This window comes from Falco peregrinus, chromosome 2, assembly GCF_023634155.1.
Source record: "Falco peregrinus isolate bFalPer1 chromosome 2, bFalPer1.pri, whole genome shotgun sequence".
Lineage (NCBI taxonomy): Eukaryota > Metazoa > Chordata > Aves > Falconiformes > Falconidae > Falco > Falco peregrinus.
In genome coordinates this window covers 16,378,567-16,403,828 of record NC_073722.1, presented here as the reverse complement: position 1 = coordinate 16,403,828, position 25,262 = coordinate 16,378,567, and the positions used below count along the sequence as shown (strand labels likewise).

The following is a 25,262-nucleotide window of genomic DNA, read 5'->3' as shown; positions in this document are numbered from 1 at the left end:
AACCTCATGAAATACATTTATAATTCACGATTAATAATACATGACAAATTCCAATTATTATACTTTTAATAATGACTACTTGAAAATTGTAATACATTGTTGCAACTTAAAAATGATAAAACAATATGTTGGGCATGGAACATGTCAAGCCTTGAGAGATCAGTTATCATCTCTCCCCTGCATCTGAAATCTGGAAATCTTTTCTTCTTTTTGAGGGGGCGGGGTGAGGCAGGATTTAAATTGTAAAGGAACAGTATTCTAGTGGCTTTTGCGTATATCTGATCAAACCTTCATGTCACTGACTGAGAGGTAGTTCTGCAACGCTGAGCAGCAAAAAACCGTACCTTGTTGAAACTGGGTATTAAAAATGCCTACATTGAGGTATCTGAAATTTGTTTGAGATATTTGTGGTTTTGCAATTTTAGCGTGTTTTGGAGCTCATGAGATTTTTTGAAAAGAACCACAGTGGTAGAAGTACTGCTATGAATGATACTAGGATTATTATTTCATACAGCAAAGACCGAAGCTGACGTGGGAAAGCATATGAAACTTAAGTATCTGTCTGCTGCAGAGTCTGTCTCTTGTATTAGTTTAGAAGAGCAGTAGATGTTAAACTAAAAGTTGCATTTGGCCTGTTCTATCCAAATGCCTCTACATTTTCCCCAAAGTATAAGGTTCACGCATTTACTACCCTAATTTTTGGCTGTCAACTTGTTCTTATTGAGCCTAGGAGGATTAAAAAAAATCTTCTTTGTGTTTTTGTTAACCAGTTTTCTCTTCTCTTCAGCTTTCAAATGGGGGAAGCAAGCCCCAGGGATAGGTCATCTAGGTTGGTTGCTTTCCACTGTTTCTCTTCTGGGGGCCAGGGAAAACCTGCCTACCTACATTAGAGGTGTAGAATTCTGCTGTAATTCAGAGTTCAGTTGGATATAAGAGATGTGCAGTGCATGTGTCTGCTGTTGCTGTCATTTCAGTGTGTTAAAAATGTGTTAACATTTTTTGGAAACGTACTGGGTGTTAATGATGCAATATTTGGATCATTAGCAGATTTTTTTTTTTTTGAGTAGAGATGGCTATGTGATGCTGAGGTGAGATTATTGGCATATATGTTAAGTAGACTTCAAGCTATAAGAGAAATCTGTATCTAAAGAATAAGCCTTCCATTAATGTGAAACAGTTTTTCTAGCATGATCAAGGTTCAATAAGATGAAGAGCATCAGTGAAACCAGAGTAAGTTCAGAATTATTACATAACATAGCAAACGAAAAATATGCAATAATTTGTGGAATGTTTTTGTAGTTCCTTCTCCCACAGAAGATGACAGAGTAAATTATACTGTTCTGTTTCTTCATGCTGTCAATGTTTCCTTCCTGATTAGCACACCACTAAAGCCGTATATGTTTGCTAATGGTGGTGTACATTGTTAAAATTGAAAAGAAAATGCATGACTTTGTAGCTGAAAATGGTTTTTCTTAGTTCTGTTTTTGTACAACTAGTATTCTTTTGTTTTCCCTAGGAGTGGCAGAACTCTATACAAAAGAATGCTGGCCTTGCCTTTATTGAGCTTGTCAATGAAGGAAGGTAAGTCGTAATATTTGATATCATCTCTGCCTTAGCCTTTAAGAAGTTGTGTGGCTTGAAAATTTTTTCAAAGAATTTTTCCTTCTGCCTTTTTGTGTCATTTCCTTGGAGTTTTACAAGCATGATTTCACAGTCTTTAATACTTCAGTTCTAATGCTGAATTTTGCAGAATCTGAATACCGTTTAGTTTCATTAAATATTTCACTTATTGGTGTGTCATGGATTTTCTTTTTTCCTGTCCTTGTGCACTGGTTAAGGTTGAAGCTATAATTTGTATTCAACTAATCTATTGAGGAAGGGAATTGATATTTGGAAGACATTATAGCTAGGAACTGTAAGATAAGCCTCTGTCTCAAAAATTAGATTCCATTTTGCTCATATATTTCCTATCTACATCACAAAATAAAGGAAGGGAGTCCCTTTAACAACAACTACTACTTAATATTACCAATTAGTTTAATATTCTATCTGTAACTATATATGTATATTACTGGAACTTATAGAAAATGACAGAGCAGGTGATGGGGCCATGCTCTTTGACTTCTACTGACTATTCAGAACCATCAATATTTTCTTCATTAGGAATTGATTGTTGAGGCAGACTAAGAGCAATATGTACTTTTTCCTAAAGGTTTGGGTTTTTTTTAAGATATCTTAACGAGTTAGCTAAGGTGTATTATAAGAAATACCATTTATCTAAATCTAAATTCTGTTAGTAACTCGAGCTAGTAAGAATCCCAATAGAAAATAAATTTTACAGGATTAGGACAGCTACTGAATTAAAAAAAAATCGCATAAATTAAAATGCTATATAAATATATTTTTATTATCGTAAGAATAAGGGAAACGATTGAGACATTTCTTTTAAAATGTGTGGATGTTCTCAAGATACATAAAAATAATGACCATTTTAATGGTTGCATTTCAGTTTATAGTGAGAGAAACACCATTCTGAGGCAGAAAAAACATTTTGCTACTAGTCTTGATCCCAAGGGCCAAGGTAAAGTAACAAGGGTGTTCAGTTACAGTGTTAAGATCTAGCCTGTAGTTGTTTCCTATTATGTGAGGCTGACCTGTCTTGACCTTACTTACAAAGTGCCTGCTATAAATTTGGCCCTTGATTAATGTTTTATTAGCATAGATAACATAGGGATCCCACACACATGTAACCCATGATGTAAGGTTCATCTGTGTAAGATGATTATCATGAACAAATCAGTTGATGAGACGAAGTTGTAAGTAGCAGTTGCCTAGTAGTTTATTCAGCTTGTCCAGGTCAAGCTTTCAGAGAGCATTCTATCAGTAAACTCTTTGGAATTGACTATTTTCTTTTAAAAACCTGCAGTGCCCATCACAGACAGATGGAATCACTCTCCCACCTCCATAAACAACATCAATAACTTATAGTCTAGCCTTAGCAGAGTGGTTGTCTCAGGGACAAATGATCCCTTGAAGACTGAAAAGTGTGGTTTTGGTTAGCAGAAAATATCTAAGTACTTGTTACTTCATTTCATTTCTGACTTGTAGCAGAGTTGTTCTTTTAAAATGCGGGAACACAGCTTTCATTATGGGGAAGAGGAGAGGGGATTAATTTCTTAAACATAGCTCCTTTTATTTGTCTCAATTTTTCTCCATTGCTCTTTATAGGAGCCTTTAAAGTTATTGCTGAATTGGTCTTTATCATGCTTTGTGGCTTTTCAGCATTCTCTAAAATGAAACTATTATCCCTCATATGACATGACCTATGTTTCAGAACTGCTCTTTTCTTCTCTTTATACACGGTGCACATTCCTTTCTTGCACATATACTAACAGACTAAAACATTTTAGGCCTTACATTTTATTGTATTTGTTATTGTTTTGTGTGTTTTATGTTATACTGTTATAATCTTCAAAACTCCAAAAGATGAAATATTTTAATTAAAATTTAAAAATCAAATAGCCGAATGATATACTAATTTAGACTTTAACTGCATAATTGTATAATAGAAGTTGGATTTTTAAACTGTTTCTGTAAGCACTCAAGAAAAGAAGACAAGGTGGTTGTACAGAGGACGGAACTGATTTCAGCAAGTAAGGAAGGATGTCAGTGGGGTACCATGACATGTGGAGTGTTAGAATAAATAAAATTAAGGACTGGAAGAACTGCCAAGAATTTGTGGAATCACAGAATTGCTATTGTTTGTGGCCTTGGTGAAGAAAGTCTTGGTCATCCTATAACCTTTCTAAACCAGGGTTTTATTACCAATGTTTATTACTGTTTTCTTGAACTAACGAGACTAGAGTATCTTTAGATACTAGAGAAACTAGAGAGTCTGAAGTGTGTTCTACTGCTTTTGCTTATCAGGCAAATAAGACAAATGAAATTATTTTTCTGGAAGAGGTCTAGAAGAAGAGATCTAAATCTCTTCTCAGATTTGCTTTGAAATGTATTTTTTGCTTTTATGTGAAAGGTATGAATGTACTTCTCTCTCTCACAGCAGTTGAAAGTTTTATGTTTAGGCTTGCCATGTTTTGGCTAGGATTCCCTGGACAGAAATACGTGCAGAAAGTTTGCCTCTGGGACTCATAATATCTACAGTGTGTGTGCTGCATTCAGAATATGTTGGTCTGAATTTCTTCATGTTCACAAATAACTAATGTGTTAGACATATAGTTGCTCTCAGGCTTTCCAGCCTGTTTGTGCCCAGTGAAATTTTGAATCTTGAACTGAAAAAGAAAAAAATCTCCAAACAGGGGATTAGTGTGTGAAAATACAGAACCATAAACCTACCTAAAACTGAAATACACAACTGAAGTCTTTTGAAGGCCAGGTTACAAGCACAGTAAAACAAACAAACAAAAATAACCCCAACCAGAAAAAAGCCTATGTAGAAGAACAGGAAAGTATAGAATGTAAGTGAAAAGCTAAAGGAGCAGGTATTAGAAAATAATCTCCTTCTGGGCATGAAAAGAAATGTTAGTTCCAGTACATTGCTACATTGAACATTAATCTGTTTTTAATAAAAATGAGTAAGTATTGTTCACTATTTTTGTACTATCTGGGAACACTCTTATGCTCTTTGAAACCTTGTGCCTGTACCCACTGCTTCTCTATGTACTGAGCCATCTGTGCAGAAAAAGTATAGATTGCAAAATGTTTTCCTTAGCCTGCTGAACTTCTGTCAGTCTAGATTTCAGTCTTTGTGCTTGCCTTTCAGCTTTGGGCCCTCATTTTAGGGAGAGTCTGTTTTGGAACCTCAACCCGAAAGCGTACCGATGAGGGAATTTGTTCACCGAAACCATTCTTTAGGTGTTATTTGGTTCACTGCCATGGCTGGCCCTATCCTTAGGAGACTTCCAACGTGTCCAGACAGATTCCTTTTTTTCCACTACGAAACTAGTTATGTTTCGTGTTTATGCAGGAGATGGTCAGTCTATAATTTCTGAACTGAAAAAAAGAAGAGCTTTGTTTTACCTCCTTGCATATACAAATGTCTCTTTTGTTAGACGCTTATTTCCTCTACTTGACTAGTTAGCAAACAACTCCTTTGCTCTGTGAAGGTTAAAACTCTCTCCTGTCGCTTTGATTCATTAACACACTTTAGTGTGAAACATCTCTTATGCTAGACCTTGTTTTCTGTATCAGTCAGTGCACTAACAAACGTACTCGAGCTTGAGACTAGGCATGACAGTTATTATCCCCTTTGGGGTGATAATGGGTTTGGCCTGGCAGGGGTTGAGGGATCAGTCTCCTAAGCATGCTGCAGCAATTATTCTTTCTGATTTTCAGTTGAAGAGACTCTTGAAGATACTTAATTTTAATTTTCTCAAGCATAGTTTTATTGGTCATCCAAAGAATTAAGTGCTGTGTTCTATACATATATTTTTATACATCTCTAAATGAATATTCAGACAGCAGTTGCTTTAAAAAAGTCACAAAATGTTTGGTCGAAAGATAACCTCATTAAACTAGCAGAATGCATATATAATTTAGTCTCCTTTGCCTTTTCCCTTTCAAATCCTTTACCAAAACAAACAAACCCAAACTGAAGGATTCACAAGTGTATCCAGGAGAAGCAGAACTAATGAAGTTTGGTTTTCTGTAACTTTTTCTTATTGCTACCTTCTCTGTTGCCTAATGAGGAATGAAATCTAATCAAAATTATTCTGCCATGTCAGAGGATTTTCCTACATTGGATTTTAAGTATTTTTTTTTTTTTTCAGGAAGCTTACAAGGGGTTTTGTCCTCTGTTGGATGTAAAATGTAATGATTTTGAGGAACTTTAGCCTTTTATTAAAAAAAGTTTGTTGGAATTTAGTGAATTAAAAAAAAATGGGAGAAAGAGGGAGATATCATGCAAATCTAATATCCTTAGCAAGTAAAATTTCCACCAACCAACCAAAAAAGCCCCAAACCTCTCCAGAAATAACTGTATATAATGGATATTATTTTCCCAATACATAACAACCAGTAGTATAAAGTCTGAAATGCTGTAATCATATGTCTTTTTTTTTGTAGACAGAGCTGTACTAAAAAAATTTCGACATATGTCACCTGCTTTTCCTTTTCTTAAATTGTATGTATTACTTTTGACTGGTCATAGATGCAAATATTTTTTAATATTGAAATAGTTGGCAAACTAGTTGGCCAATTACTTCCACGCTTTCCTAATGGAAAATAGGGGACAGATGTAGGCTGCTCCATTCAATTGTCTTTCACTTGCAATAGTGCGGTCGGTCATTCTCAAGGAATGAATGTTAGAGAATGTGTTGCCATAGGAGCAACTACTGTGATGGAAAATAGTTAGAAAAATACAGCTATTAATAAAAAAATGGATGATAACTGACACACTTATGCTTTGTGCATAATTGACCAAAAAAGGCTCAGGAAAAAAATGATAAATATAGTCACATCCAAAGTAGCATCGATATCGGTCTGCTCCCCTTATTGCAGCCTCTTTGCCCTAAGATTCTGATAACACAGAACCTGCACCTCGGCTTGGATTTGTAAGAGGAAAGGAAAGTGTTTTCCACATTTCCTTGCTTTTTTATTTTTAGCAACCCATTCTGTTTAAGTTACAGGTTTTATAAAAGAGGGTTTTGGTGATTTGTTTTCTGAGTTTTTCTGTTCTTTTGGTTTCATAGCAGAAGCAGCTTTTTTAATGTGTGAATTTGAACTATAGAAGATCATTAGGCTAGACTTTAAACAACATTTTATATGTGCTGAAAATTAGAAGTTGTAGCCTGGATGTGTTTCAGAGACTGACAAGTGACTTTGAGATGGGGTTCTTGACACTACATGATTTTCTTTCTGCATGTGTGTGCGCTAAGGTATAGTGTGACATGCACAACCATTTTTAAAACAGTTTATTATTTCACTGAGTTTTGTTTGATCGTTTGTGCATGGATTTAAATTACATCTTTTGTGTAAGTGGAAACATATGATCTTTGCTGTAACTTAATGAGTAAGCAGAAGCTTTTTGGGGAGAAATGTGTCTTAATGATTAAAAATTAAGCTTTTATTATTGGAGATGCTAGTAACTTTGGACGATATATGTGTGAGAAAGTTAGGTTTTGCTTGTGAGAATATGTCATTGATTTGCTGGGTCTATAAAAAAGCAAAATCATAAAACACTTCCGAGTACCTGGGAATTCTTAAATGTTCTTTTTATGTAGAAAGTTTTTAGTAACAACTGCTTTAAAAAAATAAATGCAAGAGTAACAAGAAGGTATATTTCTACTGCACTCTATGTGTATACATGTATTGCTATCTGATTGAAAATTTTCAGAAATGATCTGTTGTACTGCCATGCAGTCTCTCTCAGAATGTGAACACAACCTCATATCAGTTTTCACTAGGCTCTGATGTGTGTGTCCTAAATGGCTATGCTAGATAGAAAAGATTGCATTGATGTGCCCCTTCCTAGCTGTCCTTTAGGAGTGCTGTTAAGTTTTATGCTATCGCATGTCCAAGTCAGCATTTTGGTGAGTCTGTGCAATTTTGTGTGGTGTGGGTTTTTTTTTTGGCTTTTTTGGGTTTTTTTTATTTGGTTTTTTTTTTCTACCCTATTTTAAGGGGGTAAATGCATTCAGACTTCAGTCTCAAGGACCTTATGGACTTGTCTGTATTTTTTGATGATTGAATAGCGTATCTGTGTTCCATGAAGCAATTGTAAAATTTCCTTGCAGTAGTAATTCCAACACATAGCACATGGAGCAGTCAGATCCCATAAAAGACAGTGTGTATCCATGTAGAACATACTGCCTTTTGAAGTAAGAGAATCTCATATGCTGGGTTTGAGGAGTGCAAGTAGGAAAGCTTACCTTTCTTGGCTATCTTGGAGTTCTCTGTTGTGGTAGTGTCTGGAACATACATAATCTCTCCCTGTAGTATTCTGGGAGATTTATGCCTAAACAGCTGTTGTAAATGTCACCTGTAAACTCTTCCATATTTTGACTGAAATTGATAATTGTTGGACATCAGTAATACTAACTCAGAATTTATCCATCTCTCATTTTCTTTGCTTGTGCAGATTTTTCTGTTCTGTTTTTCCCTCTTCTGCCTTCTCCTTTTTCTTGTTGTAGGGAGAAACTTGTCTTTTTACTTAATCATCTAACCATTCAGAAACCAGAAATCAGAGTAAGATTTCTTGCTTTGTGTCTTATAGTTTTCTCTTCCAGCACAACAATAAAAATCAGAATATCTCATGTATTTGACATGAACTCCTTCTTTCAGTGGTTTAGCACTTCATTCCTGACAAGTGCACAAGTATGTATTTGACTTCCAGCATGGGATCTGTCTTCTTGCTTGTTTTCACTAGGCTGTTTGTCTTTTCAAAGTTAATTGCATTTAAAATATTTCAGTCCAGAAACAGAGTGGTTAGATAAAGGAAGAGAAGTTTGAGACCTTGAATCTGATGCGTACTGAAAACGGAAGAGCAGGCCTGGTATCCAGTCTTTACCCCCATAGGTGTTACATCTAACTTGTATGGAACATGTCCATCCACACTGCATCCACAGTCTTCTCGTGTTAAAGATCAGAGAAAGTCTTAATTCAATACCTTGTCATAAATAAAGCCAAACCAGAAGGGTATCTGTCAGGGAAGGAGGAGTGTAAATTGCCACATTCAACAGCATTTTGGTGTTTAATAACACTGAAAGAAATCAGATATGTGAGAGTAGTGTAAGGCTAAGATGGTCCCATTGTGGGTCTGCATACAGAGATTATGAAGCATAGGCAAGTAGGAAATGAGACTTCAGTTTTTCTTTCAGCTTGGATGTGCATGGTTTGAAAAAAGACAAGAAATTTAATTAATCTGTTTATTTAGTCAAAGAAATGAAAAACTGGCCATTTGCTGTGAAAAAGTATTTATAAAGAGATGTTTTGGATAGACTTGTCATTTAACAAAAAGAACTAATGTGATCTAGTTGCTGGAATAAAAATCTGGATAAAAGCAGACAAATATTGCAGAGGTTTTTTTCTGTGTATTTTGTTTTGTTTGGTGGTTGTTTTTTTTTAAAACTGGCAATAAGTACCTTATAGAACTTCTTTATAGGGGAATGCGGTATAAAATATCTTCAAATCTTAAAACCCCAAAAATGTTGGGGCATCTTTCTGAAAGATGCGCTGTAGCTCAAACAGAATCTACAGCCTTGATACAGGAAATGAAATTATTTTGGTGAAAACATGCATGATCATTTCTGTGTAGGAGACCAGAGCAGGTACCAGATCATTTAAATCCACTAAGTGTACTTACTGTCTTAGTAAGGAAAATCAGATTTTTCTAAACATTTTTTTTTATTTTTCTTTAGAAGAAAGCATTTGTCTCTCAGTTATTCGATCTAGTTTGTAAAGGTTGTAATCACTCTCATATGTACAAAGTATGTTGTATGTAGTTTGGAGTTGAACTAATACTTTTGCAAGAGTCAGATTGTTGTCCTTGCCTCAGCAGTGGTCTACTCAGCTGGAAACAGTTGTTTCTATTGCAAGCAGTGAGCCACACTTAACAAATTTCTGTTCAATGTTTGCCTCAAATGGAAAAGTAGCAGCTGCCAAGGTTTCCAAAATTAGTGTTTAGAAGTAGATGATTAAAACTTTGTTTTAGACATGTAAGCAGAGGTGTGTTCATTTACAGAGATGCTGAGAGCTTGTATTTGCCTTTGATTTCTAATTATGGCTATAGGCTCTTCTATTATATCACGCCATCATTATATTTATGTATAGATATATATTTAGTTTGCTAAGTTGCACACTTCAAGAAGGAGATTCAAAACAGGAATCTGAGTGGCATGCTATATATGTGGATACTGTTCTCATAAAGAAGATCCAAACTGACCTAAATAATGATATAATTAGAAGAAAGTCAGTCTAAGCATATGCAGTGTTTGGAAAAGGTGACTGCAAAGAAACGTTAAAATTTTAAGTTCTTGAATGTAAATAATGAACACAGCTGTCATGGTATAAACTAGTAAATTATTTCATACAGGCTTGATTTGTGTTAGTAAATATTTTTTATTCTCATCTCCTGAAGACCTTTTGTTACTGAATTTGGCAATTTGCAAGAAAGGGATTGTATAACAATTGATACCTAAGAACAGGAAGCTTTTATCTTTTTCTGACAACAGCTTAAAGTTACCAGTAGGTGCTTATGCTAAGCTTGGGCAATTCCTTAGTTATTAACCATCAGAATTTTTGGTTGCCAAAATGACAAAATTGACTAGGGTTTATTTGCAGAGTGATGCATAAGTTTTATCTAGGTGGCCTACTCCTGTATGGATTATCATACAGAAAATGAGGAAGGCGTGTGGGATTAGTAAGGGGACGCAGGGCTGACAAAAGTGACAACTGATCCATAGGAAACCAAGCTCTTTCTGATACTCAAAAGCTATTTGTTTTTATTAGGTACGCTTCTAGTCTGTTTTGAGAATGTTGCTCCTGTGTGAGGGAATGTGGTTCTTTGCTTTGTTTGGAACAAGTCCATCATCTCTGCAAATGCATAGTGAGTGCCAGTGTATAGTCAGTTATGTGTCAGGCTGCTTACTAGTTACATTTAAGAGATAAAGAAGAAAATCCATGTTGTAAACCATTAAAATCAATTATTATATAGGTTGTATTCTTGAACAGATAAAAGAAGTGGGACTTTTTTAGAGGATCACTAATGTTAGATTAGAAATGGACCTTTTAGAGGATAACCAGTGTTTTTCAAAGTCTGACCAGGTCAGCAGAAGGTATCGGTATTCACAAACTCAATGAAAACAGTTGGATACTGTCCAACAGTGTGAAATGTAAATTGTAATATATAATATCGTAATACATGACTGTTTATGAACCCTGCATTTTTTTTTTAGAAAGTTCTTAGTTTAATAAAAAAATATGTTTGTTTAAATGCTTATGTGACAGATTTGAATGTGCTTCTGGGGATCTTGGAGAAAGAGGGTAATCAAATGCTTGGAATCTGCCCAGAGTATGAAATTGGTTATGTGAAGATTTTTGTTGCTGGTTTATTAGTAGGGGGTTATTTTTAGCTGAACATTACTGTAAATTAGTAGAGACAGAGGTTTGGTGTTTCTTTTTTCAGTGTATGAGGAATGTCTTCTGAACTAGTTTATTTTCCCAATTTTTTTGAGCCATGTGTTCCTGGTTTCATCTGGGATAGAGTTAATCTTTTTCTTAGTAGCTGGTGCAGTGCTGTGTTTTGGATTTAGTATGAGAAGGATGTTGATAACACACTGATGTTTTAGTTGTTGCTAGGTAGTGTTTATACTAAGTCAAGGACTTTTCAGTTTCTCAGGCCCTGCCAGCAAAAGGCTGGAGGGGCACAAGAAATTGGGAGGGAGCACAGCCAGGACAGCTGGCCCCAACTGGCCAAAGGGGTATTCCATGCCATGGGACATCATGCTGAGTGTATAAACTGCGGGGAGCTGGCTGGGGCCTTGGATTCTCTTCTTTGGGGGCTGGCTGGGCATTGGTCAGTGGGTGATAGCAATCACTGGGGTTTTTTCCCCTTTCCTCCACATTACAATATTATTAAAATAATTTTTAAATTAAATATATTTTAATTATTTATCTCAGCTGGTGAGTTTTACCTTTCCCTAATCTCCTTCCCACCCCTCTGTGGGGGCAGGCAAATGAACGAGCAGCTGTGTGGTACTTTGTTGCTGGCTGGGGTTAAATCAGGACACCATGAAAAGTTATGAAATTGAAGTTACATTATTGCAGCAGTATTGGTTCTGCAAGTTTTTGAAAGTAAAAGTTTGCCACTAATGCATGCAAATAAATCAGCCAAATTGTATGTTTATTGATCAACAGCTACTTCCATTCTAAAAGTGACCAAAATTGGGGAAAAAAAAAAATAGAAAAAATTATAATGTGGTTCTAAAACAGTGTCTTCTGTACAGGCCTCCTCAAACAGAAGGTGAAGTCGTGCTTCAAACAATGAATTTTGCATATTTCTTTTTTCAAGGCTTCATCCATGGGGAGACAGTAATCCACTGACTTAACTGGTTTGTGATCATATGGCTTCATTTAGCTCTTGTGCTGCAGTGTTCCTAGCCTGGCAGTGAGACAGGCAAGGAACAAAGAGCTTCAGGTGGTGTTCTGCCTCTGGATTTCTTCTCGTTGGAAGTCGCAAGTCTACTGCAATTGTGTGAATAGGATAGGAAAAGACATAGCAGAGCATTGATGCCATACTATGAAACATACAGATAGAGACAGGTGGAGCCTTAGTGCAGATAAATTAAGTTCTAGAGGATAAAATGGACATTGTATACATTAGAAGGCATCCTGCGTAATAGATCCTGTGGTTTTAAAGAAAGGCTCTCAGTAGACTCAGAACTTGTTGAAATGTATTTTAGCTTATATGTGAAAGGCAAGCAAGCGGGTTTATATTCTGCTACTCTTTTCTACGTTAGCAACTGAAAACCTTTTTTTTAAAAAAAAAAAGAAAAGAAAAAGCTTTAATAACAGATATTTTGAAAAACTAATCGGTAGAGCCTGTAGTGGATTTATCTGGTGTCTTTGAGTGATCCTGTGGAAACTGCACCTTCTAAAACGGTGTTGCTGCTGTATAGCCAGTTTTAATTTTATGAATCCCAGTGTAACTAATTAAAAAGGAAATGTTTTTAGTAACAATATGTGAACTCACAGAATAATTGGGTTGTAATTCAATCTGTCGGCTCTGCTGCCATTCATAAACTTAGGGTTTACGAAGGCCTCGGAAATCTCAGATTGAATTACAGCTTTATTCTGTACATAACCTGGAACAGTGTATATCTTAGCATTTCATTTTTGAGACTGAGGATGTTTTATAATCCTGAAAATATTACTTAAATGTATACTTACCATAAAATTCCACTTTTACATTTGGAGAAAAAACTATCTTGCAGTGCAATTCACATTTTTTTTTATTTAGACATTACATCAGTTACATTAGGGCTTTCACTGTGGGTGTTTATATATATAAACTGCTTACTTTTCTTTATATTGTATTGTGTGTATGTGAAAGATTTTCTTACATGTCTACATTTCAGATAAAACAAATGACTGTCTAGAGTGTTTACGTTTTGTTTAATACTTAGTTTGGTTTACTATTGAACTACAATTTTACTACTTGCCAGAAAATCACTCTTCAACCTTATTTATACCATTTTCTTAACACAATAAAGTCAGTTATGGAATAGAGCTCAAAATATTTGCACATATACTGTATTTACAGATTTTTATTTTAGGATTTCATTCTCTTGAGGCAATTGTTAAATATTCTCTGTCTTCAGGTTGCTGAGTCAAACCATGAAGGACCACTTGGTAAGAGTGGCTAATGAAGCAGAATTTATCTTGAGCAGACAGAGAGCAGAAGATATTAACCGCCATGCTGAATTTGAGGTAAGAAATGGAATGTTTTTAAAACCAAACCAACAAAAAACTCCAACCCAGAACACTAAAACATAACGAGCCCACTGTGTTTGAGGATTCCAATGTGTGATACAGGCTTTTCAGGCACAGAAGGTTCCATCCTGAAAAGTGCTTTGCAGTTGTAGGGTGTTTTGATAGTTTGCCACTAACTTTGATGGAAAAACAGGCTGTGCAGAACAGCTCAGAACTTGCCAGAATCTGCAAACCATAGTTTGTTGGGGAAGGAATTTTATCATAGCAATGCTGCTCTTTTCCATGAAGCAAACGTCCTTGTATGTGTTAAAGCTGCTTAACATCACAGTCAAGATATAACTCTAAAAAACCCCACCTTACTGAAGATAAATGATAACAGCCTGTTAAGTGCAAGATGAGAAATTACTTTCTTCTTTGCTGTTTCACTTAATTTATCTCTAAAACCATTTTCCTTACATTTTATGTGCTTCTATGGTTTTGTTATGTTTTCATATTTTCATGCCACTTAACGGATTCTAAATTCTAAAGTGGAATAATGGTCTCTGTTTTTATAGACTTGTAAATAAAAATACAAGACTTTTTTCTGAATCACTTTAATCATACTTCCAGTTCTAGATCTCAGTCATGTCACGTATCCTTTCTGTGCTTTAATTATTGGGTTGTTTAAATGAAAATGAAACTAAATATCACTAAATTCACTAATATTCTGCTTAAAGAGTACTTAGTTTTTCTTCTGACATGTGATACTACTTGTGGTTATGTTTTTAAAATGAAGCATTAAGAGATTGAAGGCACGTTTGTGCTTAACGTATTTCTAAACTGTTTTTCTCTTAAATCTTTACTTGAAAAAATACTCCCCAAAGATGAAAGCATATTTGTCTTAGACAGTGCTTATGTTCTAAAGGTCATCTGTGTTGGCCCCAGGTTTCAAGCTGTGCGTTGTTTAATAACATATCTGCACTTCATCTAGAGCTAGTTACCCCCTCCTGGAAACAGAGATGTTGTAAGATATCTACAGTACCACTTTGCAATGGTGAAATAGCAGGCATGTTTCATTTATTACATTAAGGGTTTGGCGACAGTCCTGTGGAGATGAAAAGTGCATCTTTTTACTTCATTGCCTGATAACCATTGGAGTGGGACATGCTTGACATCTTTTCCTCTGGATTTATGCAGAAGCTCCATGCATGACATGGCATTATTGATTAGATGAACAGCCTACTTTTTTTCTTCAGATGCAAACTATTTGCCAAGGTGTGCACCTATGTGGGAAATCGGTGTGAAGTAAAGGGTCCTGTCATGTAAATATGGGTTGTCAATGAATACAGTTGTTTAGTGGCAATTTCACTGCTGGCCTTATTTCAGTCTCAAGACACCTTTTGTGATGTCTGGAAGAAATTTACACTGAGCATCAACTTACATTTTTAATATAGCTTTGAGTTTTGCTGTGGCAACTCTTTAGGATAAGAGTTGGCTGTACTTTTTTAAGCTAATGCTGTTTTGAATCTGTGCTATCTCAGTATGATGGCTTAAGAGTTCTAACTCATCAGGTTGAACTTAAACAGAAACTAGTGTACTAAAATAGCAGCAGTCTGTTTATCAAGTTTAGTTTTGTTACTATGTTGGAAAAAAAAATCTAGCATCACTTCCACAGGTGTGTGTATTGAGGATATACAACTATTGGATTCTACAAAATTCTTAAATAACAAAACTAGTGTCTCATGAAGCTAGCATTACTGATGTCTGTGGCAGACTTCAGTGTTTCTTTTGTGAAGGAGGGAACCATTAGTCACATCCACTTGAATCTGCAGGTATCATGCCAACAGTCAGAATTCCTGTATACTGTGTTCCATCCGTCCCTGGTATGGACTGCCTTTCATGCATCCTGTCGGGTGCACTTGACTTGTCTTAACACATTGGTACTTTTTAGCCGTGGTATTCTTTGTAGCCTTTTGAAGTGGTGCTGCAGGCTATAGAAAACTTGCCATTCTTCTGTCATGCCCAGAAACGGATCTGTCTCTTGACTAGACAGGAGTCATTCCATCACTTCATGGGAATGGATCTGTGCTGTGTTGAGCTGCTGACATGCTGTGTATTGAATTGGTAGGTATATTTCCATTGTATGAAAGGGTGTTGATGACGAAGCTTGTGCTTTTGTCCTTACACTCATGTCGTGACACACTTATGGGCATATGACTGCAAGGACTCACCAATAAGAGAAAAATTACTTTCAAAACAATTGATACAGCATTTGATCTGTCTGGTTCATTTTTCCAACCTGAGGACCTGTAAGGAAGCAGAGTAGCAGTTGATGAGCCCTAAGCTAAAGATTGTTTTGGCTAGCCTGACTTGTGTGGTTTGGTCACCTGAGTGCACCCATTCCCTTGTTTTACTGCTTTGTTTTCCATCTGTTCTTGAGAAATTCTTTGAAATGAAGATGGTATTCTTGCAGTCAGGAGAGAGACTCTGCTTGGTCAGTCCATTGAATGCAGTATCCCATCTGCCGTAGCATACGTCCAGAAAAGAGCAATCGTACAAGGAACCAGATAGGCTATACTTTTATAAAATCTGTCTTGTCTTAGAGAACTGCAGCTCAGAGACTTCCCTAACCAGAGGTCATGTCTTTAATAAATACTATTGTGGGTTTTCTGCTGTGAATTTTTCCAATTTCTTTTAAAATTTGATGTAAATATTTTGCATCAATAATGTCCTAAGATGAGGAATTTCCCTGCTGCAGTATCTGAAGACAGTGATCAGATCTTGTGTGTAAGAAAAATATGAAACAATTTATTTGAAAATAGTAGTATCTTATAACATTTAACCCTGAAGAATGGTATATGCAAATATGGTTTTGATCCCATTTAAAAACAATTTGTGATGGTGGTAACTACTAGTTGCAAAGCTGCAACTTTTTTTTTTTTTTTTTTTTTAATAGTTGGGATGAGCATGCATGGTTCAGATGAGAAGCAAGCTTTGCCACCTGAGCTATGGGGAAAAAGGAGATGAGGCTTGTTGAGCAAAGGGTAAAGATCCAGAGACAGATAAGAAATGTGGCAATAACTGTTAGCCATTTTTATTCCGACTTGCATTTCTGATATTTCAGATCACACGTTAAATATTCCATGATAACATTGAGTCAGCAAAAATCCAACTCCCAGATTTCCTGTTCAAGATCTATAGTATGTTTACTGACCTAGTTTTAATTCTCCCATTTTTAAAAGTCATGATGAAGATGAGCCTTGCAGTATTTGTGTCAGTTTTGGACAGGTTTGCACTACAGTGATATAGAGAAATCTGGTCTTACAAAATTTTCTGTAGAACATTTTCTTTCTATTCTTTCCTTTTTTTTTTTTTTTTTTTTTTTTTTTTAAACAAGGACAATTTTAAAAGAAAAGGCAATGTACCTTGTCCTTATTTAAAACTGAAGTCTGATATTTGGGGTACATAGAGGCAGGAGAAAGCAATGGGAAATTTAGACGAGCTTCGTAACAAAGTTCTGTAGATAAGTTATTGTGTAGTATTTGGTTATAAATGGGGTAGGGATGGTCATTGTAAAAGGAGGGAAAAATCTCCAAGGAAAGTGGATAATACTAAGGAAGGGCACTGCTGTGCACTTTGGAAATGTGATGGAAGAACGTACTTGTCATATGACGTTTAAAGTTTCACAGGGTCTAGAAGGGGAGGTAGCACTTCTGTTTGGTTCTTAACTTATTGGAAGTATAGGATAGATGTTTCTTTCCAGAAATGGGATGAGAAGTTCCCACCTATCAATTCTTTCACAGCCAGGAGGAGACAGAGAAGAACAGCAAATGTGACGTGTTCACTTTGCTGTGTAAGGTCTGCTTGGGCCTTTCTTTGCCATGTCGCCATTTGTTGGGACCCTGCATTGGTCAGAACATCGAAAGTGCCTATACCCCTTCCACAAAGTAAGATGGCCAAAAGCATAGGAAGTGTCTTTAAAGCAAGGGTGGGTTTTTTTGCATACTGTTCCAGTTTGTGCTGTAATTGTAGATATGCAGGAAACTGAGTGCCTGGTTGAGACAGATTTAAATTAAAAGGATTTGAAAAGAAATCTTTCCTCTTCTTCCTATGTCTTCTCAAGGCAATTCTCTTTCAGAAATTTAATTCTCTCTTTTTCAGAAACTTCAAATAAAGTGCCTTGAACAGCATCAAAATCTGCACATCCACTTCTTCTGTCTGGTGGCAAGAAGGGCAACTGTCATCTTGGCTTGGCTATTTTTCCATGTCTTCCTTTTTGTTGGGAGTCTCTGTCTCCATTTGTGTTGCAGAGGCCCCTCCCTTGCCTCTGCATACCCGCACTCCAGAAGCTTCTTCAAAATGGAGGTGCTCAGCTTCCATCATGGAAGATGCAATCTCCCACCCTCTCTAGAGAGCTCTACCTTACAACTCAGCAACCTGGACAAAGACAAAAAAAAGTCTTCCTCTTTGGTGCCTGGCCACTTCTTTTTTTTTAAAAATAGGAGATAACATAAGTAACAACAAATTATGAGCAAACTAGTCATGCTGTCTTTCTTTTAAGTTGGTGGTATAAAAAAGACAGAAAGAAATTGCTTTGGAGGTGAAGGATTGGTTGTGAGAGGTTTTCCTGTGGCTGAGTACAAAGGTCAACCTTTTCATTTCTTGGGGTTTTTTTTCTGATCCTTCCTTCACTTCTGTGTTCAGTGCTACCTCTATAAGCAGTTACATCTATGAATGTAGACTTACAGGGAGGTCATAGGGAGACCCAAGACATACTTACTCATTTTACAATGTGATTAAGCCTCAAAGAAGCCTGATGAAGCGATATTCCACTTATGTCTCTAGTAAGGTGGCAGTGAAGCACACATTTTTACTGTGCGTGCAGAAATTTGAGCATTCCTAATATAACTTATTGTTAAATCACAACAATTAAAAAACTTACAACCTTAAATTTTGCCCAGTGTTCCTGGGATTTATATGCACAGGTCTCTTAGGCATTTTTCAAAATTTCAACCTGAGTGTTAGGTAGAGCTGAAAATCCTGAAGAGGAACCCTTTAAGTCTGAATTCCAACAACCAGTTTCATGCTTGCACCTAGACTGCTTTCTAGAAATGACCTTGAAAAATGTGGTGATTCACACTGTGTCTCAGATTGTCAGCAGGCTGCTGCGGAGTTGGGCCTACGAGAATAATTGGATCTGGTGCGAGGAGGGGGAGGGAATTTTGTATTCTAATTGACTTTATTTTATAATTTATGACAGGAGTGCCCATTCCCTTGGATATGTCGCATGTCTTATATAAATCTCTTCACGTATTTGTGTGTGAATATACATATTTATAGAATTCTAAATATGTAAATCTGCAAGTGTTTTAGGCCCGGACTGTTCAAGCATCAGAGTGTTTCATCTTTCCAGTGAAGGTATAGTTTGCTCTCGCATGGCATTACTGGATTTTGACCAAAATCTGTGATACCATATCTCAGTGCTTGTGTAAAGTATTTCTGATGAATATTCTTCCAGCAGCATGGGGGTATTTTGCCTGAAGATTCACGTGAAACAATAAGAAAATGGGGGGAAAAGTTAAAATACAGAACCATTCATAATGTTGCATACTATGAGCGTGTGCAGAGGAGCAATGGGCAATGGCCAGTGCAACACAGTAATTTTCAAAAAACTTTCTAGAATGGATGGACAAGGATTCTTCATTCTGAGTTTGTGAGGAAAACATACGCTTTGGTAATTTTTTCAGGAAGATTTAAATATTGCTGTAATTCATAAACCAACCTACCTTTTCAAAATGTGTCTTTTTTTTTTTTAAGTTTCTATGGTGTGATTCCCTTGAATTTTTGATCTTATTTTTTTCAAATTCTCATCATTCATAGAAATACAAAGTGCTGGCATTCTTGTAATTGGCCGTTTCTGTTGATTAACTGAGTATTTCACATGACTTTCCCTTTGCATTTGTTATAAATCATGCTAGGCAGCTAACTTCTCTGCATGATTTCTCTCCAATAATTAAATCTAGCATTTCCAGCTGCTATAAAATCTGTTGTCCTTTTTTGTTCAGTTATGTTTTTTCATGCAGAAGAGTTGGACTTCCTCACAGTTTTAATTCTTATTCAGTATCAATTTACAGGCTATGTGTAATAAACTGAATGTTTTACTTCATGGCTCGTGCTGAGAAATGAACGTTAATGTTAATAGAAGTATTGCCTTGACAGAGATAAGATGCAAGGCTAGGCAAGCGTTCCAATAGTGGCTTGACTGTAGCTGTTTGCTTTTTGTTTCCTTGGCAGAAGACAAAATTCAGTGGTTCTGTTGTTCTGTTGATTGATAATCTTGTGTATTCTGCACCTTTTCCCCTCTGGTGTACTAAGCATTAAATATTAGAAGATGTTATTTGTATCAGAGGAAGTAACTAAAAAGTACTGCAAATCAATTTTGGCAGAATACCCATGAGTCAAAGAGAATGTTTGAGAGCCCTTGAAGCAATTATGAAATGGTATTTGGTGTCTTTGTAGTTTCTGTAGATGATTGTTACTTCTGTGTGTAACAAACGGTTACTGTGGGAAGGAAAGTTTTAACCCTTGACTGAGTCCCTATTCTTCATGTAATTTTCCAATGTTTTTAGCAAAAGCTGCTTTGTTACAGAACTGGTACATCAAAAAAATCTTTCTGACGTTCTTACAACATCCTTCTACATGAAGGTCATTCCACACAATGGTAATGAACTCATTTATTAGAACAAAAGATTTTGCAATAATTTCCATGGGTGTTCTGTCTAGTGGTGTGAGTTATAAGCAATGAATCTTTACAGAACATACAAAGATAATGGGTAGTGTGAGTTGTAGGTGTCCTGTAGTAACACAACCAAAAGTTATAGTTCAAAAGATTGTATGTGGAAGCACAAGGGTAGTTAGTTATACCCTTATAGAAATAGGGTAATAAGGCTTTACACATTTCATTATGAATGGACTTAACTCTCTCTCAAGTTTAGATTTTTAAACAAATGCTGCCCTTTGCATTGGGCAGGTTAGGCATCTTAGCACCATCTGTTGGTAGAAGGAAGAAAAATTTTGACTTTTCATTTCTAAACACTTTTTTTTTCTTATTATAAACTCTTCAACAGAGTGCTGAGCATGGAAGAATATTTTTTTTTCCATTGGAGGACTGACCAGTTTTGTTCTACTGCAATACGTTGACAAGCCCCAAACTGGAAAATTAAATTTCTCATATTCCTGAGGTGGCAATTTTTAAGATTCGTTGTCTCATGTGAGTCAAAGGATACTGAAATGACAACTTAATTTTCCGTTTGAACATTATAACATTTTCCCTGTGCTCTGGAAAGTGTTGGGGTAAACTATTGCCTGATTATGAAAGGAGGAGTGAAAAATTGTGTTTTCGCTTTCACTATGCTTTAATAAACAGTGGGAGGAGAAGGAATGCAAACTTGCACTGGAATGCTGTGACATCTCTTTTGTTATATCTCAATTTTAAATCAAAATGCATTACAGAAATATGTCTAAAAGCTATACTATAAAAAGATACAATAATACTGTTTCTGAAGCAGCTGGAAAGAAAATTTATTTTACAACTGCTCATATAGACTTTTCTAATGAAACAAGAAGTGATGCTATCTTCATTACCATTTTTGGGTAGTATTTTTGGCAAATCATGAGACAAACTATGTGAAGAATTAAATTAGTAAGTATCAGTGTATTATTGGGCTTTTCAAATCGTATTAATTATGGAAATGAAATAGATTCATAACTGGTTATTTAATATAAAAATTACTCTCGTTTCTCTGATGCTAATGAAGTTTATTGCTTTACAATTGATGAGTGGCAGAATGTTGTTGAGACTCACCTCTTGTAATCTGTGCTGTTTCATTTACAAACAAAGTGTAATTTGAAAAAAACTGAGGAATCTCATGAGGATATGAGTCTTTTCTGCACAGCATTTTACAATATTAGCTATATGAGGTTTTAACTTTTTATGGCCTTTTTTCTCTCCTTTTATATAATTAACACATTACTTATTTATCACTTCCTGTGAATGATAAACTTTCCCTTGTTCTAAAAACTTTTTACCCCCTCTTGTAAGTGCTGTTACAGCTGATTATTTTCATTAGAGAGTTATCAATTATCTTAATTAATCTACTCTCCATGGCTCTGGAAGTCTTAGCAGAACATTCTCTGGAATTCTTGTTGTTCTAGTATTTGTAGACCCTGGAAACCTTAAAAAAAAACACCCAAAACAACAAACCCAAACCAAAAAAACAAAACAAAAAACACACCTCTGCCAGAAGGAACCTAAGACTCAATTCCTGTAATTTTGCCTGGCTACTTTAATGACTGAATTGAAAGAGCATAGGCATGAAGAAAATAGGGTAATAAGAAGAAGGGAGCGTGTCTTTGTATGCTTCTGCAGAGATCCATCTTCTGGTAGCCTGGGAAGAAACATTTCTTTTTGAACTGCTGTGGCAGTGGACCTTATCTTTTTTTTTTGTGAAATTCATAATCATAAGGCTTATAGGGTGTTGTTCGGTGGGGTTTTTTTTGGCTTTTTTGTTTGTTTCTTTAAAATCGTTTAGCTCGCTAGCTAGCTAAGTAACACACAAAATCCAGAATAATTACTGCATGCTTGCAAGCTTAATCAGTGTAAATAAGGTAATGTCCAAATGGCGCTTTATTAGAATTGGTTTCTGTTTTTTCTTTTTAATTACAAATTCTAAGCATCACACTTGTTACTTAACTTCTTTGAAAAAATAACTCTTAAAGTAAAAACATACACAGTAAGAAGTGAGTAAAATATAATAGTCTATGCTGTGGATTATCTCTTCCACAGCAGCGGCTTACTGAGTTACTTCGAAGTGATCATGTGTTCAGAAAACTAGTACAGAAGTACTGATGTCTGGTCTTATATTAATATGTGCAGTATTTCTATAGGTAAGTTCCATTTATCACAGATAATTCTTTGTGAATACTGACTTGGGATCAGAATTGCTCAACTAATCAGATGAAGATCTCTTAGTTATTGGGGTATTACAGAGCCAGAGGTTCTGCTAATTTTCTGCAATATGAAACAATCTGGCACTAAACTTGAATAACTTGAACTTTCTTTAGAGTATCCAAAATCATTTAGGAGGTTAACACAATCCACTTTGAAATTCCATGCTTTTTTTTATTCGTTAATGTTAATAATGTTGTTCTACTGTTTCACAGATGAATAGTTTGCTGAGACTCAAGAGTATCTATACTTAGACCAAAAGTCCGTCAAACTCAGCACTGTGTTTCTACTAAAGTATATGCCTAGGGACAAGTGTAAGAACAGCACAGTTACATAGGGATGCTTCCTTGGGTCTACTCAGGTGGCGGGGATGACAATTTGGACAAAGATTTGCAGCTCCCTATATGAATTTCACCTGTTGTTTTATCTCCTAGTCACTGCATTAGCATTTTTCCATGTTTGATTGCTGTTGTTACTACCTGGAATTATTTAGAGCTATTAGCAAAACTTGATGCCTTTTCCACACTCTGCCATTTCTAAACACAGTGTTGGAATCACCACCGAATTGGTGATTTCCCTCCACTTTGAAGACTATTCTTTTTTTTAAAACCCATTTCCTTTGTTTTAATCAATTTTTATCAACATAAAGATGTTTCCATATGCCCTACCACACCCTGCCTTTCTTTAAATATTTTTTTGGCATTCTATTAGCGAGCTTTATTTGTTGTCTGTGTCTCCAGTGGCTTGTTGAAAGAAATGTAATGAAGCATGACTTCCCTTTACAAAAGCAGTGATGAGTTTTGCCAGTGTGTTTGTTCCACGGTTTGCTTTTTGCTTTAAACACAGCTACTAATTTGCCTTTTATAAATTTCAGACTTTTGCCATGTCTTCCAGAGTCTATTTGGCATACTTCATTCTGCTGGCACTGAGGCAGTTTGAGCAAGAACGCTGTAGCTAATGGCTCAGCTGCGTTTATCCCTGAGTTCTTCTAGATCACCTGAGTGAATATCGTCTGGTCCTAGCAGTTGGTCACTTGTCAGTTTTCTTTTATAACTTCTCTGCTAGCACTTCTCTGTGGTGGTCTTGTGTTCCAAGAGCTCTTTTTATCCTTTGATCTTCTATTAGCTCTACAGAGATACCTTAACGGGCCTACTGCTCCTAATTTGTTTGAAAGTAATTTATTACTGCCTTTTATGCCTTTTATATAAGTGTACCTCAAACTCTTTTGGCCTGCTTCGTTCTGTTTTTAAAACTTACATGCCATGGTTAACATATTTTTCTGTTTCCCTTCTTTGAACAGATTTCTTGAAGAATGCCATTTTCTTACAGCCTTCTTCCTCTGCACCTTAATCATTCCAGTGGTTTTGTCTTTTAAAAAGCCTTTTCATGGATGGAATATGTTTCCTTTGAACCCCTGATATTGTATCTTCTTATACAGTTTTTGTGTTGTCCATAAAAACATTTTCCATGTTTGCTGTATCTTTTTATGTTCATAGTATGAAAACTAAACTAGCTCACTAAGGATTTTCTTGCTTCAACTTAGATGTTCCTATCAGAAATGTTGTTCTCACCTATTCATGAAAAATAAATCAGTAGTGTTTACCTTGTTTATTATTCATGTACAGACTTTTATGGTAGCTTATGCCAGGTAGTGATTTTAAAATACTCTTGACTGAAGTAATATAGTGTACACAGAGTGTAAATTTCTGGCATTAACAAAGCAAAGATCCTACTGTGCTTGATTGGAGATTTTCCCCTAAAATTCTTGTTCAAAGATAACTTGGATTATTTATGTACCTTTTTAAGGAGTTGTTTAGCTTTGAAGAAAAACCACTGGTGAGAGTACATATCTCTACTGCGTGCTTTTTTTAAGTTGGTTTGATCTAAATAAGACATTATATTGAAATAATTCTGATATTGGTTCTAAGAAGGTCACAAAAGATCTTCAGGGTCTGAATACCTGAAGGTATTTTTTCTCACTATTCCAAATGGCAAGTTGGACTTAAATATTCTGCTCAGTTGTAAACTTTTTCTAATTTATTTTTACTTGTATTCAGCAAACATTTTGTTATTTTGTGGTCATTATCTTTTAGCTTCAATGGTCTTTTTTCTTTAGTTTTTTTAATTCATTTATTTTTACTTTTTTAATCTATTATTTATCCCGTATTGCGTCATTTTGCTCGGCTAAGTTATAGTCTTCTAGGCTTTTTTCTTCTAAGGCGGTATCTGCATACTTTAGATCATCCTAGTAGTTACACCCTGCTTCTGTTGTTAGAAGATTGATTCCTACTGCAACATGGATGAACAAGACTAATCACATTGAGAAGCCTGTTATCAATCCTAGTATCCTACCTCAAACTGTGAATACTTAAGGAAGAGCTTATTACAAGGGTGAACATAGAAACATTTTTCCAGAATACACTCCCACTCTTCTGCAATTTGAAGTGACTTCTGATTCTTGCTCGCCAGAAATGACGGCCATGTGCCCAGTACCTCTTCAGGGATTATTCCCCCACTTGCCCAGTAAAACTCTGAATCCACATAGACTTTTGCCAAGAGTTGCACTGAGTTAACTGCAAAGTGTACTGGCATCTTGGTTTCATTGTTGTGTTGCAAAATGCCTTTTCCCTGGTAGCGAGTCAGGTTGCAGGGGAGGTGCAGATCACAGCCAGTATTTCTTAGAACACCTTCTGTTCATTATACTGTTTTAATTAATAGAATAAAGCTGTTACTGTTAATAGCTGATAACTACACACAATGCCATCACATGCTTACGGTTAGGAGCCTGACTCCAGCTGTACACTCCAGTGTCATGAAGAGTTTATTCCAG

General features: G+C 35.8%; 1 protein-coding gene across 1 annotated transcript in view; it reads left to right on the top strand.

Moving 5' to 3' along the window:
• Positions 1-25,262, top strand: part of LRBA (LPS responsive beige-like anchor protein) — a 411,018-nt gene that overhangs the window by 128,610 nt on the left and 257,146 nt on the right. The window contains 2 exon segments of the mRNA XM_055797819.1: positions 1,517-1,581; positions 13,335-13,443. Coding sequence (XP_055653794.1) covers positions 1,517-1,581; positions 13,335-13,443 — 174 coding nt within the window.